A 15,549-nucleotide genomic window follows, 5' to 3' on the forward strand; every position below is an offset into this window, starting at 1 on the left:
ATATTCACGTGTGTGTTCAGGCAAAAGGTTGAGGTCAGGTGTCTTTTTTATTTTTATTTTCAAGCGTTTTTCTTAATTTCTTTCCACCTTATATATTTAGGCAGGAACTCTTGTTTAAATCCAGAGCTTTCCAATTTCACTAATCCAGCTAGCCAGCTTGTCTTGAGAGTCCTGTCTCAGCCTCCCAAGCACTAAGATTACAAGCAAGTTGTTCATGCACACCTGCTGTGTATGTGGTGTTGGGGATTAAATGCCAGGCCTTGTGCTTGCAGGACAAGGGCTTTTCTGTTGAACTATCTCCTTACTCCTGCTCTGCTAATGTAGATATCTTGTATGGTGGTTTGAAAGAAAATAGCTCCCAAAGGGGTGGCACTATTGTTGGAGTGCATATGGTCTTCTTGGAGGAAGCATGTTACTGTGGGGGCGGGCTTTGAGGTGTCTGTCCTATGCTCATGGTAACCCAGTCTGTCAGTCAGCTTCTGGTTGCCTGCAAGATGTAGGACTCTCAGCTATTCCTCCAGCATCATTTCTACCTGCATGCCACCATGCTCCCCACCATGATGATAATGGACTGAACCTCTGAAACAGTAAGCCAACCACTCCAGTTGAATGTTTTCCTTATAATAGTTGCTGTGGTCATAGTGTCTCTTCACAGAAATAAAAACCCTAACTAAAATATCTTGGTTATGATATTATGCTGTATTTTTCTTTGTGCCATCAATGGAATAACAAGGGATTTCTGTGCTTATGTCAATTTATATTTATCTCAAGATTAAAAAAAAGTTAATTACTGAAAGTGACACATGAAGTTGTAACACAAAGGTTAATAATAAAGCTTTCTATACATAAAACTTCCTCCTTATGTAGTTAAAATAGTATAAGAGTTTAAAAGCTCATGCTGGACTGAAAAAATATCTACAGCAAATATGTGTAAAACAAGTTCATGGGCTTATATATAAAAAGTTCTATGGTTAATACAGAAGTCATTGAAATTCAAATAAACAGTTCACAGAAGAAAAAGATGCCACCAATTGTAAAACCTGTGAAAATGTCAACCTCACCAGTCAGCAATAAAAGATTGTTTTCCTTCCAGCTTGTAAATCTGTATTATATAATTTTATTCCCTAGTATTACTCCTCTCCCTATCATTTTCTTGTAGGGGAACACAACCTTGTAGGTTGTATTGAGATCACATAGAATTTTAGCTGTGGTACTAACTTTTAAAGACACGTGCCTTTTCAGCTTTAAGTATCATTTAACCATGTTATTATATTCCCTGCTACATTACCAATGATTGATTGTTTTACATAGATAGTTACCCTTTCCATTTTTCTATTACTCTCTTACCCCCTCCTTCCCTACTCTTCTCCCTCCATCCTTTCTTTTTCTCTAATCAATGCGTCTATTTCCTCTATAGTATCTTCAGCACCTAAGATTCTTTCTTCTATCTCTTGTATTCTGTTGGTAACACTTGTCTCTTTATTTCCTGTTCATTTACCCAGATTTTCCATATCCAGCCATCCCTCGGTTTGTGTTTTCTTTTTTACCTCCATTTCGGTCTTCAAGTCTTGAACTGTTTCCTTTACCTGTTTGATTGCTTTTTCTTGGTTTTCTTGGGTATCTTTGAGGGATTTATTAATTTCCTCTAACTTTTTGTTTGTCTTCTCTTCCATTTCTTTAAGGGAGTTTTTCATTTCCTGTTTTAGGGTCTCCATCATTTTCATAATGTTACGTTTAAAGTCAATTTCTTCTACTTCTTCTGGAATAGGATGTTCAAGTCTTCCTGTTGCGTGTTCGCTGGATGCTGGTGTTATCATGCTGCTTTTCAGGATGTTGGAGGAATTCTTGCATTGGCGCCTGCCCATCTCTTCCTTCAAATGCAACCAGGAGAGTCTTGGCGTCTTGGTCCAGTCTTTGCTGTGGCTGACTGTGTACTTGGGGGTTTTTCTTGATCTGCCCTCTCTTAGGTCCCCTCAGCACTGGAGCTAGCTCTCAGATCCACCTCCGCCCTGAAGCAGGCTGTGCTGGGGGATCTAAGGACCCTGCAGATGAAAAGGAGTGCTTGTGGGCAATATGGGATGGGGTAAAGAAAGCCAGTAGCCAGGGAGATGCCCCGCTGAATTTCCAGAAAAGTTTAGGGAATTGGAGGGGGCCTGGACTCTGTTTCCTGGGACCAGCAGGCCCGGCAGCCACTCACTCCCCACTCGGGATAGATCTCAGTACAGGAGCAGGGCCTCTTGCTGGGCTCCAAAGACCATGTTGTTGTTTCCCAGCTCGCCAAAGTTCTCAATTCATCATCTCCAGCAAAGCCAAGTCTGACCGCAAGTCCATCCGTCATTTTTCTGAGATAGGTTGTCACCACATAGCCCAGACTGGCCTTGAACTCCTAGCCCTCTTGCCTCTGCCTCCTGAGTGCTGGGATCTTAGGCACACACAGCTGTATATGACTCAGCTACTTCCCCCCTCTCTATTAGGAATTGAACTTACAGCCTTTGAACATAACTTGCTTGTTAGGCAAGAGCTTCACCACTGAGCTCCATCTGCAAACCTTAAAAGTTGTAATGGGTCTTCTTGCTGAGTTGCCCAGTCTGGCCTTGAAGTTGCCTTGTGTCTTGTGTCATAGATAGCTATGATCTCAGACTTGAGCAGCAAGCCTGCCTTATATCTACTTTCTTATATCCAGCTTCCCAGTTACTGAATTTAACTTTTGATGAATTTTTATATTACCCAAGACAATGTCCTGCCTTATTTTTGATGTTTACATGTTAAAGGATTGGTCCCTAAACTGACATTATTGGGATGTGGACCTTTTAGAAGTGTGGGCCTCAGGGAAAGTCCTTAGTTCATTGTATGGATGCCCTCAAGGGGGACTGTGGTACCCCAGTCACTTCTTTTCTGGCTGGAAGCGGTTTGCCTCTTGATTCTGTTGTAATGTGCTGCCCTTGCCAGAGGCCTAAAGCAATGGGCTTCCCAATCTTGGGTTGGAATCTCCAGAACCTTTGTCCACAATAAACCTTTCTCTTTATGAACTAATTATCTGAGGTATTTTGTTGCAGTGGTGTAGACCTGACATATGAACCACACCTTCTCTCTCTGTAAAGCGCTATGGGTTAGAATGCTTAGATAGCTCTATGGAATTTTATCTTGCTGCTAGAAGATTCATGGCCTGCCATTGCCCTTAGAAGTTGGAATCCTTGTTCATTCTGTGCTTTCACTTGACTGAAACCAAGAAATCGTGTTCTGGTCTGATCCCTTCTCAGTAGGTAGTCTGTTTTTAGTTAGCTGTTTGTTTTCTGTCTGGGAATTCATTTTCATTTTATATTTGAAAATCTAAATTTGGTCACAGTCATTGGTTTTGTCTGTGTATACATGAATGTGTTTTTATACTACTTTTGCCCAGCAGTTAGTGAGTCTTCCATCAGTGAACAGATGTTTTCTCTCATCGTTTTTTATTAATGTTTTGATCTATTTTACTTTGCTTTCATAGTCTAGTAATTCAAAATGGGGTACAACGATGAACCTCTACAATTTCTCTGAATTGCCATTTCTTTGTCATTTGTATTTGTTATAGAATTCTTTAGTGTGAACTTTTAATACATGGATTTGTTCTCAGCCATGTCCATCTTAATCTTGTGACCTTTATTCCTGGGTATAAATTTTTCATCTTGTGATCATGCCTTTCTGTTTACAGGAATTCTATTTCTGTTTGCTCTGTATCCTCTTGAATGTCACTAGGGATAAGTTGATGTGTTAAATCCATTCCCTGTGTTGACTATTTTATTGGTGGCTGCTGTATAATTTGCTTAGTTTGGATTTCATGTTTTGAACTGCTGTGTTTTTCATAGAAGCAGTGAATCTTTGTTGTTTGCTTATGTATTTTTAATGAAGTTCTAAAGTGTTAAGACATTTGACATGAACTACATCAGCATTTGGATGGGTCATTAATGATAGTTTGGGGTTTAACATTAGTTTTCCTTAAGTAGAAGTACTTGTTTTTCAGTTTTCCATTATCTGGGATATCTTCTTTCTACTCTTTCTCCGTCACTCTAGTGTGTTCATTTGTGTGTATTCATGTGTCTGTGGATGTGCATCACTTTGCGTATGGAGGTGAGAGGACAGCCGGTTGAAGTTGGTTCTGTCTTTCCACTATGTTGGTCTTGGGGATGGAGCCCAGGTTGTTGGACCTGGTGGTAAAGTAAGTGCCTTTACCCACTGAGCCATCTTACTAGCCCCTGACTATTATTTTGATAGTTGTTTTCTGGTTTTTTTTGTAGATTCTTTGTACTTTTCCTCCCTGTCAGTCTTCCTTTGTGATTAGATTTTTGTTGTCTTGTTTGTATCTTGAGGTGGCTTGCTTAAAACCTGGAATGGATGACCTGGAGTCTGGAGAGGCTAACGAAGTCTTGGGATGGGCCTGGTACCTTGAGTCTATAAGGTCTGGTGCTGAGGCAGCCTAAGGGCCTATTTTGCATGAGAAAACCTTATGGGCCTAACTTTAGGTCCAGGGACTATGGGATCCAGAGGTGATCTGGAAGCTTGATCTATGTATTGGTCTAGTACTCACATGTACTGGAATGAGCATGGGACCTGAATGCACTAGACTGTGGAGATTCGCTTCAGGACTACACCATCAGTAGATACGCCTAGAGCCATGTCTGCATTTAACATCTTGATTTCTGACTTCAGAGGTATCTTGGTTCTGGATAGACCTAGAAGCGGTGGCAGGGCTAGTCTGGAACCCAAAGCTTGGTTGTTGCTGGGTGGACCTGGACCCTGTTTCTGTGGGAGTCAGTGTAGAGATTGCGGTGGGTAAGCCTGATAACTAGGGTCACGGGACTGCCCTGGACTTTGTGCCAGAGTAGGACTGGTCCCTGTGGCCATGGAGGCCAGCATGACCTGAATCCTGAGGCTGCTGGACTGGGCCTAGAGTTCAGTCTAATTGTCTTCCCTCCTACACCAAAGTAGGTAGTCATTAAAATGCAAAGGTAAGCTTGCTCTTGGTGAAGAGTGAGGTACACAAATGGACTGCTCCTGAGAGTCAGTGGTTGAGATGGAAGTAGCAAACTCCTGCCCTGAGGTTGTGAAAGCCGGGGGGTAGCTGTTGCAGTTCATTTTCTATTGCTATGACTGAATATCAGATGAGGTAACTTAAAAAGGATCGGAGGCTTACTTAGTCGTTGTTCTAGGAGTCATGGTGTCGACATCCACTTGGCATCTGGTTAAATCCTTCTTGCTGCGCCATTGTGTGTCAGAGGGCATCACAAGGTGAGACAGAGCAAGCTTGATGTCTTCAGTTTTTCTTCTTACAGGTCCATGAATGCCATCGCGTGGAACTTCCCTTCAGACCTGATTTAATCCCCTCCTAAAGATCTCCCCTCAAAATACCATTGCATGGGCAAGATTCTGGTACTCATGTCAGTGCTAGTGGGGGATTGGTAAGAGGCAGTGTTTACATCTCTGGGATAACTGAAACATTCTATGGCTCTTCTGGAAAGTAATTTGGCAGAAATAGTCTTCTATATGACTTTGGCCGACTCTCCATATTTCTAGATGTCTACCTTGAAGAATTGGGGTAGGAGGTCTGTGTTTATATTCAGAGCTCTTCACTGTCACACAGCTTACAATGGGGGACAAGTTGGAAGGAATTTGTTTGAATGTCTTATAAGAATAGTAAATCATGTCAGTTGTATGACATGGAAAAATTCCCATGACACACTTTAAATGAAAAAGTACAGAACAACAGTACACATCCAACATGATCTTTATTAAAAAAGCAGAAAAATACTATCTATATTTGACTTTAAAAGCCAGTGATAAATGGTAAGATTCTAGGTGAATTGTGTTTTCTTTTTAAACTTGTCTGTAACTAAAATTAGTAGGAAAAATATAGCTAAATAAAGGCTATGCTACTTTCCTCAAAAATGCTGCAAGTCTGAATAACTTTTATAATCAGAAAGGTCAAAATGTCTCTAGATACCACATATCATACCAAAAGATTGTCATTTTTCATAATTGATGGGCAAAAAGTGGTGTCTCTCAGAGCTGAATATAGGGTTATCGTCACCATGCAAATGGATTTTGAATTCTCCAGCTTTCTACATTGTGTAGTGAACACTGCCATTGCCAGAACTAGCGTATGAACTCCAGCGTGGCCCATCTGCTGCTCAGGCTGGGCTTGGCTGACACAGATTTATTTTGTTTCATTCCTTATTTGGCAGCATAGCCTCTTTCTCATTATCATAGCTGAGGTTCAGTGCCAGTGCTACTCACTTCATTACCTGTTTGTTGTTTTTTCCTTTTGTTCCATTTTGTGAAATGAAGATGCCAACAATGGGAATTCTGTCTCTGAAAATGCAGCTCTTGTCCTGTGGGGTCTTGGTCATGTCTTGCTAACTTGCTCCTGCTTCTGGCACAGAGTATTTTGGTTATTTTGATAAGTAGAAAGCACCATGGTTTATTTTCCAAAGGATTTAGCATTCCTTTTCCCAGCCCCACCCCCACCAGAAGATTTGGAAACAGTTCCAAATAGAAAGTGTAAACACTAGCCTTAAGCTAAGCCCTCTCCATCTGGTATTGGTGCATTTTTTTTTTATGCTGAAGGCTCATGCTGTTTGCTTAATCTTCATCAGTGTTGCAGAAACATGAGGGGTGAGACTTACCTCTACCCCCAAGCACCTTACTTAAGAAGGATTTTCCTCTGCCTTGGTTTGTATTTCAAAGAGCATAGGGATAGTCAGCCAGACTGCTAGGAATTTGTTCAAGTGAAACTTTAGGACTATTAGAACCATCTTAGAGATTTATTGGATGGATTTGTTAGGATAGGATAGCTGCTGCCAGAGAATCCTCTCTGATCCTGACACTATTTATTTTCAAAGATGCTCTTTGTAAGACTTTGTTCTACTTTCCCCTCTAGGTTACCCTGAAGAGACTTATCCAGTGTATGACCTTTCCGATAGTATCAAGCGTAGGCAAGAAACAATCCTGGTGGATTACCCTGATCCAAAAGAGCCCTCTGCTGAAGAAATAGCTGAACGAATAGGGGTGATGGAAGAGGAAGGGTCAGAGCATTTGAGCTGGGATCATTTGCCCACTGACCCTGGAGCCCAGGAAGATAATTCTGTTACCCTGTGTGATCCTAAACCAGAATCATGCTCCTGCTGTTTTCATGAAGAAGAGGATCCTGCTGTCTTGGCAGAGAATGCTGGTTTCAGTGCAGATGGCTACAGTGAGCAAGAGGAAGCCACCAAGGAAGACTGGTCCCAAGACTTTACAACTGAGGGGTTGGGAATCAGCACTGATAACACACACATGGGTGGCATCTTGAGGAAGCGCAACCCCCAGAGTTTAGAGTGAAAGCAGCCTGTTTGATGATGTATCCATTGCTCTACTCCCAAGGTATCTTTTCTTAATTTCATCCATGGCCCGGTGCCATCTGTATTCAATCCCTCTGGATTCAATAGCATAGTTCTGGGTCACTACCATGGATATTATTTATCCTTCCTGGTGCTTGCTCACCTGTCACCTTGTAAAGTAGACATTAGTGTGAACACAGGACAGCATCATCTTTCTCTTCCTGCCTTTCTGCATCAGAGACACTAACTCATTAGGTAATTATACTTGTTTGATTGTGCCTGGAGGTGGTACCACCTGTGCAAAGATCTGACCCCTCCACACAGGAGTAACAGGTTTACCTATGAATGAGCATTGATTAGCAGATGTTGGGAACTTAAGATTTTGAAAATGAAGATTTTAGACTCCCAAATGCCTTATTCTTTTGAAATTGTTAGTAGTCCCCCAAGAAGAGCATGCTCAGTTGTAAGGATGAGGGGCCCAGAGCACACAGCAAGACAGCTGACTGAGCTGTAGCCTCCCCTCAGAACCTTCTAGGTTAAGATATCCTGGCTCCTCCGGAGTACACAGGCCTATTTGGAGACCATTTTGCTTGTATATCGCCTTGATCTTTAGCTTCCCGTGTCCTTACTCTGTTGAACAGAATTGCCAATCCAGAAGCACCTTTATATGTCCGGTCATCTGCGGCTAGGGGACATTTTGTACTCATGCCGAGTAAAAAAAGGCTGAGTTTGTATCTTAAAGAGTTCTAGTTTACTATGGGAGTTTGACAGATACTCGAGGAAGGCTTGAGATTGTGGATTCTTTGGGCACAGAAAACTGGGTCCTGATGCTTCCCTGAGACTCTGCCTGTAGAGTTCTGGATTGGCTCCTTAGGCAATCCGAGCCTAGTGTGGGCATCTGTAAAGTGAGGGTTGTAAAATACAGGTCTCTCGGGTCATAAGCTGTAAATGAGCTAGTCGGTGTGCACAGGGCAGCCTGCGGTGTGCACAGGGCAGCCTGCGGTGTGCACAGGGCAGCCTGCGGTGTGCACAGGGCAGCCTGCGGTGTGCACAGGGCAGCCTGACAAGCTCAGGCATGACTGCATATCACGTGACAGCTGTTTTATTACAGTGTGGACCCAAAACTACAGGACCATGCAAGAACAGGAATGCTTTTCCCAAAGTAGCAATAAATTTCAAAAGAGACTTTGTGTCACACTAAGAACATGGGCAAGGAAGAGAAAGGACATTTTGGCAGAAAAAGTGGGTTAGCAAGAACAGCGGGGTGTGTAAATGAATATTCGGCTGAAAAATGTTACAGAGTCAACTCTGTTTTTACTGGGGTGAGCTATGGAAACAGTTCCTGCCAAAAGGACCAACTAAGGTTCTTGCCACTGTAGATATTAGTTTGCATATAGGAATATATTTGTCTGTATACACCAGAAACTTGAATGTACCTTTCAGTAATTTAGAATGTAGGTTTGTTTCTTTCTTAATTTTCCAGAATTGTATCCTTTGGATATGATGATTTTACATGTATATCCAACCCAGGGGGACCAGCATCAAGGGATTGATTTTCATTGTGATACTCATGTCTCAGTATTAAAGGCTGCAGACTTCATCAAGGCCTTGCTATTAGGTTTGCAGTGACCCCTGGGGCACTGTAGCAGCAGCTGGCCTAAGAAGCCACTGCATCACCTAGGACCATGCTTGGTAAATAAAGTAGGTGATCAGCCAGAAGATCCCTTCACAGTGTCATAGTAGGAAACAGGACAATGCCTCATATAGTGCTCAGGGACTAGGTCCAGAGGTGTGCTAAGAGTAGAGATGGATGTAACCGCTAATGTTCTTTGTACCTTAGACTTAGGTGATAAAATCATTTATGATCTACACTCAGACACTTTGAAAAAGGAGCATATACACATGGCATAATATTTTTTTATCTCTGTGACAAAATACTCAGTGAAGGCAACTTAATGCAGGAAGGGCGTAGTTTGTGGACAGTCCTTCCTGGCAGAGGGGCCGTGAAGACTGGTGCAGTCAGGGAGCAGAAAGAGATGAACACCAGCACTCGGTTTATTTCCCCTTTTATTCAGTCTGGGACCCCAGCCAATGGGATGCTGCTGCCCACCATGAAGATGGGTCTCCTCCCGACTAGACCATCTTGTAAACTGTCCTAGACAGGTGTGTTTCTGTGGTATTCTAAATCCCTTCAAATTTGGAATTGAGATTAACCATCGTGGCAACAGGTTTAAGGCAAGATCTTCCTGGACATGTGTTCTACAACTTTAGGATTTTTCATCAACCTGATGAGTAAACAAGACCCTTTCCCCTTTTAGAACATCCTGTATTTGGTCTTCCTCACAAAGGCAGAAGCTAAAGGGCTAAAGGTGCCAGACCATGGTTCAGGCAGAGACTGCTTTTAATTCACGTCAAAAACACCCGAGTAAATAAGTGAACCCTAATTATCGTTCTGCTCTTCCCTTTCCCTTTATTTAGAGTTTGTATCCACAAAGAATATTTGTGTGCTACCTGTTGAGCAGTGATCAGGAAGACCATGACCCAACTATTCTGCAGCCTTAACCGTCAGCATGTCTAAAACGTACCTTCTAGTAGCAAGACAACAGGCCATTCCTTCACTTGATAGGGCACCAGTTCCCTGTGGATGAACTGGGCAGCATGTCCGCCTCCTAGGACTGTTTGTGGAGTGTCTGTTCCACAGTGAGATGTGCGGTGGGTGCTTAGCACCATCACTGCCTTGAATCTCTTGCTGCTGTGCTGCCCCACTTGACACCCTCTCTGAGGCCACTCTGGATGCCAGGAATGGTGCAGGTCACTCTGGGGGGGAGGGGAGGCTTTAGGATGACTTCCTTCAAGAGTAGATATTAGCTTTGATGCCTGACGCTTGTTTTCCTGTTTAAATGGTTCCAGCTCTGACCATGGCCTAGACTGACATGGCTGGGCCTTTCTCACCCTTGACTCCTATATCCCAGTTCTGTCCACAAGGACCATGACCACCAGGTACACTTAGGAACTGTTGGCCAGTTCCTTTAGGGTGACCGAGATGACCTTGAAGTATCTTCTAGCCTCATTTTTTGCACACTAAGGATGTGATACCACAGGAGAAGACAGTGTTGATCTGGATGTCGCTGGTTTTAAACACACACTGCATCTTTTTGTTGCTATCACCCACCTGACCCTTTGAAGCTCCTAGGAATGAAAGGAATGGAGAACATTTTTAGGAGAGACACATTTTCTCCTTCTGTGAAAAACAAGGACACAGCAATCAAACAGTTCAAGTTTAATGTGTTGATACATGTCTGTACTTAGACAAACACTACATTCTACAACATACATAATGCCATTATGGGAAAATACCAAGTTTGTCATTGCACATACAATAAATAAATACATTTGCTTCCGAATACCAAAAAGTTTATTCAAAAAGTCACTTAATAAAAGCACAGTTTTGCAAGTTTGTCTAAAACTCCAGATAATTTTAAACAAAAATAAAATGTCTGACCACTCCAAAATAGGAAAAGACAATCATGTGCAAATCGACAAATCGACATACATGTTCTAGGCGTTGTGAAAACTGGCTAAGTGTGCTCCCAGCAAGAGAAATGCCTGTCCTCACCAAGCTGGAGCTGGGCTCCCCGTCTATGCTACTCTGAGGTGCTCTATAGAAGACCCTAAATTTCAGCCTCGTCTCCAGCTCTACCTGGACCTTAGTGGGGGAGGAGGGGCAGGAGAACAGAGAAGAGGGGTGCAGTATCTTTCTTAGGGAAGAAAGAAGGCACAGTGATGAGCTAGGAAAGGTCGTGATGAGAGCAAGGGGTAACCTTCACTAACCAAGCTTTGACAGGCCTGCATCTTTAGCTTGCAGTTAAGGAGACAGACACAGGAATATGTAGTTTGTTCAAATGCGCTAGCTGCTATAAATGCAGTTGTATACTCCTGGACCAAGTTACCTCTGTGCTGAAAACCCAAATGCATCCCAGTACTTAAGATCTTGAAATGACAAAAAATTGCAGGCTGGACGTGAATAAGGGCAAGTGGCCATAAACTAAAGTAAGGATCCATCCCATAACCTGTTCTGGAGACTAGAGCGGGTCTACTAGCCAGAGCCTAGGGCAGTGTAAGGTCCCAACTCTGCAGGGCAGTTGGGCCCCAGTCACAGTGCTAGGCACCACAGAAAGCATGCTTTGATGGCACCTGGCATCCTGAAGTCCCATGAGGGTATCACAGCTGGGGCAAGGAGTACAGAGAAGGGAAGGCCAGGGCTGTTACTGAGGGGAAGGCAGGCTGTCCACCAAGGAGATGGGTGTTGTGCTTGCAGAGCAGAGCTGTGGACGTAGCTCCTCCCTGCAGACCCCATCAGAGCAGTCATCCCTATGCTCAAACTTAGAAACTGCTTCTAGATAAAGTTCAGAGGCAAATACCTTGCCATATCCAAAAAGAAGGAAAAAAATAAACCACTTCTACAATGTTGTTGCTCATCAGTGAAGAAGGGAGGTTTACCAGTTCTCTTCCAGCCTGTCATCACACATCTTGGCTCCCAACACCTGTCTTCCCATAGGCATGAACCTGACCTGCTTCCTCTTAGTGTCAAGGTTGTTAAGGCACCATCACTACACCATCTCAGCTCCTCCTCCAGTGAGACCGACACTACATTTCCTCGATAGTCTCCTGCTTGGGACCATGGAAGAAAGTATGGAAAGAAGGAACATAATCCACAGTGGTCACAACTGCCTCCTTATTTTCCTACTCAAGCATGATCTTAAACTTCTGTTGGTTGATTGCAGATTGCCCTTTCCTCTAGACACATGTGCACACACGCACACACATACACACACACACATACAGACACAGAGCACCTTGGAGCCAGGACAGAAAAAGCGAGACTCGGACTTGGGGAAGCTAACATCACCACTCTGTAGAGGAAGTGTTTTGGAGCAGAGGGTGGAGAGTTTTAGGGTAGAGAGCCAGTAGCATACAGAGGAGCTGCCTAAGGTTCTAGCTGCCCCGCACTCTTACGGACTGTTCACTCATCCCACATCAATCAGCTGCCTAGCCAAGGACCAGCTAGGAGGAGAGGGTGTGAAAGGTAAGAAAACGTTACTATGGGAGAGGCTGAACCCAGGTGACCCCAGGGCCCCGGTAGTTGAGGTCCATGGGCCTGTGCTCAAGAAAAGGCAATGTCACCAGGAGCCGAGTCCCAAGGCTGGTCTGAAGCAGGTGACTCAACTGCTCTTGTCACTCAGTGCCCAACAACGGGTCTTGTGCTGAGGCTACCTTTCTCCATAGTGGGCCTATTTCCTGGTGCAACCAAATTTATATTCAGGTAGCCAACACCCCCTTTTGTGTGCTAAAGCAGAGAGCGGAGGCAAAGAGTTCTCCATTGTGCTTCCAGTTCCACCGCTACCACCAGGGTCTCTTCCACCCACCAGACTCCAGAGTCAGCCTGTTCAACCTTAAAACTGTCATCCCAGAGAAAGAGCTTGATTAGATTGATGGTCTGGTTCCCACCGCTCAACGTCAGATTTCTCCTTATCAAGGGAGGGAGGGAGGGAGGGAGGGAGGGCAATCACAGCAATGTAAGGAGATAGATGGCACTGTAATCTTTCATCGGGAGATAGGCCAGCCCCAGCACGGAAGTCCGGGTGCTCTCTAGAAACTAGACTGTAAACAAAGGCTAACTTACTGGAAGGTCCTCTCACGGAGATGTATGGCTCAGCTGTGTCAGGTCCTGCTGTAGCAGTTGTACCTTGCTTAGAAGGAAATAGGAAAATCCAGGGTTTTTTTTTTCATAAATAATATTTCCATTGACTTCAATCCAGCTTCCTTACCTGTTTTACATATTCAAAGCATGACTTTACTTTTTAAGTTTCTACTTAGCCATTCTGAGCATATCTGTTTTAAAGCAATGTCTAAACGTTCGTTGCTTCCCACTGGCTTCTTACCCATCTAGGTAAGGAGCTTGCAAATGACAGGCAAGGCTTGGCGTTCCCAAGCCCACCAGATGAATGGTGCCATCCGAGGAAAAGTGGCAGTGGAGGGAATGTCCAGACCCAGCCCCTGAACCGAGGCTGCCAGCCACAAAGTGTGCAATGGCCCTGCTGAGGTCTGTGCACAGCCTGAAGTCCTCAGAGAGGGCCAGGCACAGATCAGATCCAAACAGACAGCTTTCTACAGGGAACTGCCTGATGCCCTACTGAAAGGTTTTCAATCTTAGATATGGACTCCGAGGTCCTAAGTCTCTGGAAATGGGAAAGGAAAGGGTATGCAGAATGGACCCCAGAAGGCCAGAGTCTAATTTCTGGGTAACAGTAGGAACAAAGGAATTTGAGGTTCTGAACTACGCCATTAACCAGTTAGGTAACCAAGAGAGTCCCATATTCTCAGGGATCAGCATTGCTTTTGGTGAGCCATACTATCTCTTACTGAGCTCCAGTGGCCCTAAAGTACCACGTTCCATTCCCCCTAAGAATGCCCTCAGTGATCTGGGCATGCTGGCAACAATGGGAGTTGTGTCTTCCGGAGAGGACGTTCTTCTGAAGCATGGTAACCTCCCTACACGTGTGTCCTAGGAGTTGTGCTGGGGCTGTTCAACATCGGAGAGCCCTAATGTAGGGGAGCCTACTGGAGGACTCCTGTAACCCCCATCCACTCAGATATTTGGCCTTGAGAGCTGGGTTCTTGCTTCTGGAAGCAACCAATGAGCTACCACTGTAAGCCACCGGCTAATTCGCACAGCCAGGCCCCTGAAAGCCTAGCAGGGTCCTGCCACTCACCTAGCCCCACTCCCAACTTCCCGTAGGCTTGATAACCCCTTCTGAGGTGGGAGCACTTTCTGCTGACCACCAGGCCCTTTGCTACGTAAAACTTACGTGCCCTATACATACACATGCACTCACTGTACCCCTACCTCCTGGGATACCCGCTGTCCTCTGACTTGTAGGCTGAGTGGATGGCTGGGCCACAGCAGCCCTGCTGTGCTTCCCCTTCCACTGTACCGCCAGCTGAAGAGGCTGCCCTGTGTGGTAAACACAACTGTGGTGGGGACTGACCCAAGGTTGGTTATGTGTGTGACCTTGGGGCGCAGAAATACTCTTTTCCCTTCATACCCATTTGCTATCCCCCTGCTTCAGCAGCAGAGGCAGAGCGCCAGTTTCTGGTTGGTAAGGCCAGAAAGCCCGCTGAGGGCCTATTAACAGAGGGGAGGCAGAGCTGTCTCGGCGGGCAGGCAAGCTCCACTCCAGACCGGGCCACCCTAAAGGCAGAGGAGGCCTCTACTCGCAGGCCAGCTTGCTGTCAAAGCTGGACAATGCAATGGCAAAGGCCTGCAGTGCACACAGTGGGTAGTTGTAATCCATGGTGAATACATCTTCTGCTACCCGGCCAAACTGCATGACGATGTAGTCCGCTGTGGCCATGCACAAGCACGGATGGTGAAGACAGGAAGAACAGATAAGACACAGGCCACAAGAGGGTAAAGGGGGGTGATGCACACAGACAACAAGGGGTAGGGGGGAAAAGACATCCATTTAAAAGGTGTTTCCAAGCCCCAGAATCTGGGGCTGGGACTCTAATCACTACAGCTGGTAAGTTCTTTCTAATAAAAGCCATATGCCCACATCCTGTTACTCTGGCTGGTGTGGACCGAGGAGTGAGGGCAGCGATACTCACGGTCATTGCCATGGATGATCTGGAAGTTCTTCACAGAAGCCTGTGTGACGCGCCCATGGAAGTTGAGTACATAGGATTGTGTGTCATCATTCCAGACCGGCGTCTTGTTTTGCAGCTCAATGATGGTCTCCGTGTTCTTGTTCTGCCAGCGTGCTAGCAGTGTCTCATGCTCCTGGCGGTAGGGAAGTGGGGACAGCCTTACTTGAGCCAGACCCAAGCCCTGGCATCGCATCCGCCCAAAGAGAGATCTTACCCAGTTCCCTAAACACCCAGGGTTCCCCTACACAAACACCTTGGGGGAATTCTGCCCTTAGAAGCTCATTCAGAGGCTGGGGTCTGGGGAAGTGTGAGAGACTCACATTGCGGGGACGGATACAGACTCTCTCATGCACCATGTTCATGCCCGGGACAATCACACTCATCTTCCGAGGTCCCTTGAAGCCTAGGACATTTGTCTCCTGGGAAAACAAGAGAATTTAGCATTGGCTACCTCAAATTGCTTATCCAATGGGGAAACTGAGTCAAGGAG

General features: G+C 45.0%; 2 protein-coding genes across 6 annotated transcripts in view; one reads left to right on the plus strand and one right to left on the minus strand.

Moving 5' to 3' along the window:
- Nucleotides 1-8,952, plus strand: part of Ric3 (RIC3 acetylcholine receptor chaperone) — a 49,769-nt gene extending 40,817 nt beyond the window's left edge. For both annotated transcript variants that reach the window (XM_048460308.3, XM_048460309.3), the window contains exon 6: nt 6,914-8,952. In XM_048460308.3, the coding sequence (XP_048316265.1) occupies nt 6,914-7,353 (440 nt within the window). In that variant the 3' untranslated portion in view covers nt 7,354-8,952. The remainder of the gene's footprint in view (nt 1-6,913) is intronic.
- A 1,665-nt stretch (nt 8,953-10,617) lies between these two features.
- The window catches only part of Tub (TUB bipartite transcription factor), an 81,474-nt gene continuing 76,542 nt past the window's right edge, over nt 10,618-15,549 (minus strand). For all 4 annotated transcript variants that reach the window (XM_048460307.3, XM_048460305.3, XM_048460306.3 and 1 more), the window contains 3 exons: nt 15,380-15,478; nt 15,021-15,192; nt 10,618-14,757 (listed from right to left, as the gene is read on the minus strand). In XM_048460307.3, coding sequence (XP_048316264.3) covers nt 14,624-14,757; nt 15,021-15,192; nt 15,380-15,478 — 405 coding nt within the window. In that variant the 3' untranslated portion in view covers nt 10,618-14,623. The remainder of the gene's footprint in view (nt 14,758-15,020; nt 15,193-15,379; nt 15,479-15,549) is intronic.

Source organism: Myodes glareolus, chromosome 7 (genome assembly GCF_982192425.1).
Source record: "Myodes glareolus chromosome 7, mMyoGla1.1, whole genome shotgun sequence".
In the NCBI taxonomy this organism is placed as follows: Eukaryota; Metazoa; Chordata; class Mammalia; order Rodentia; family Cricetidae; genus Myodes; species Myodes glareolus.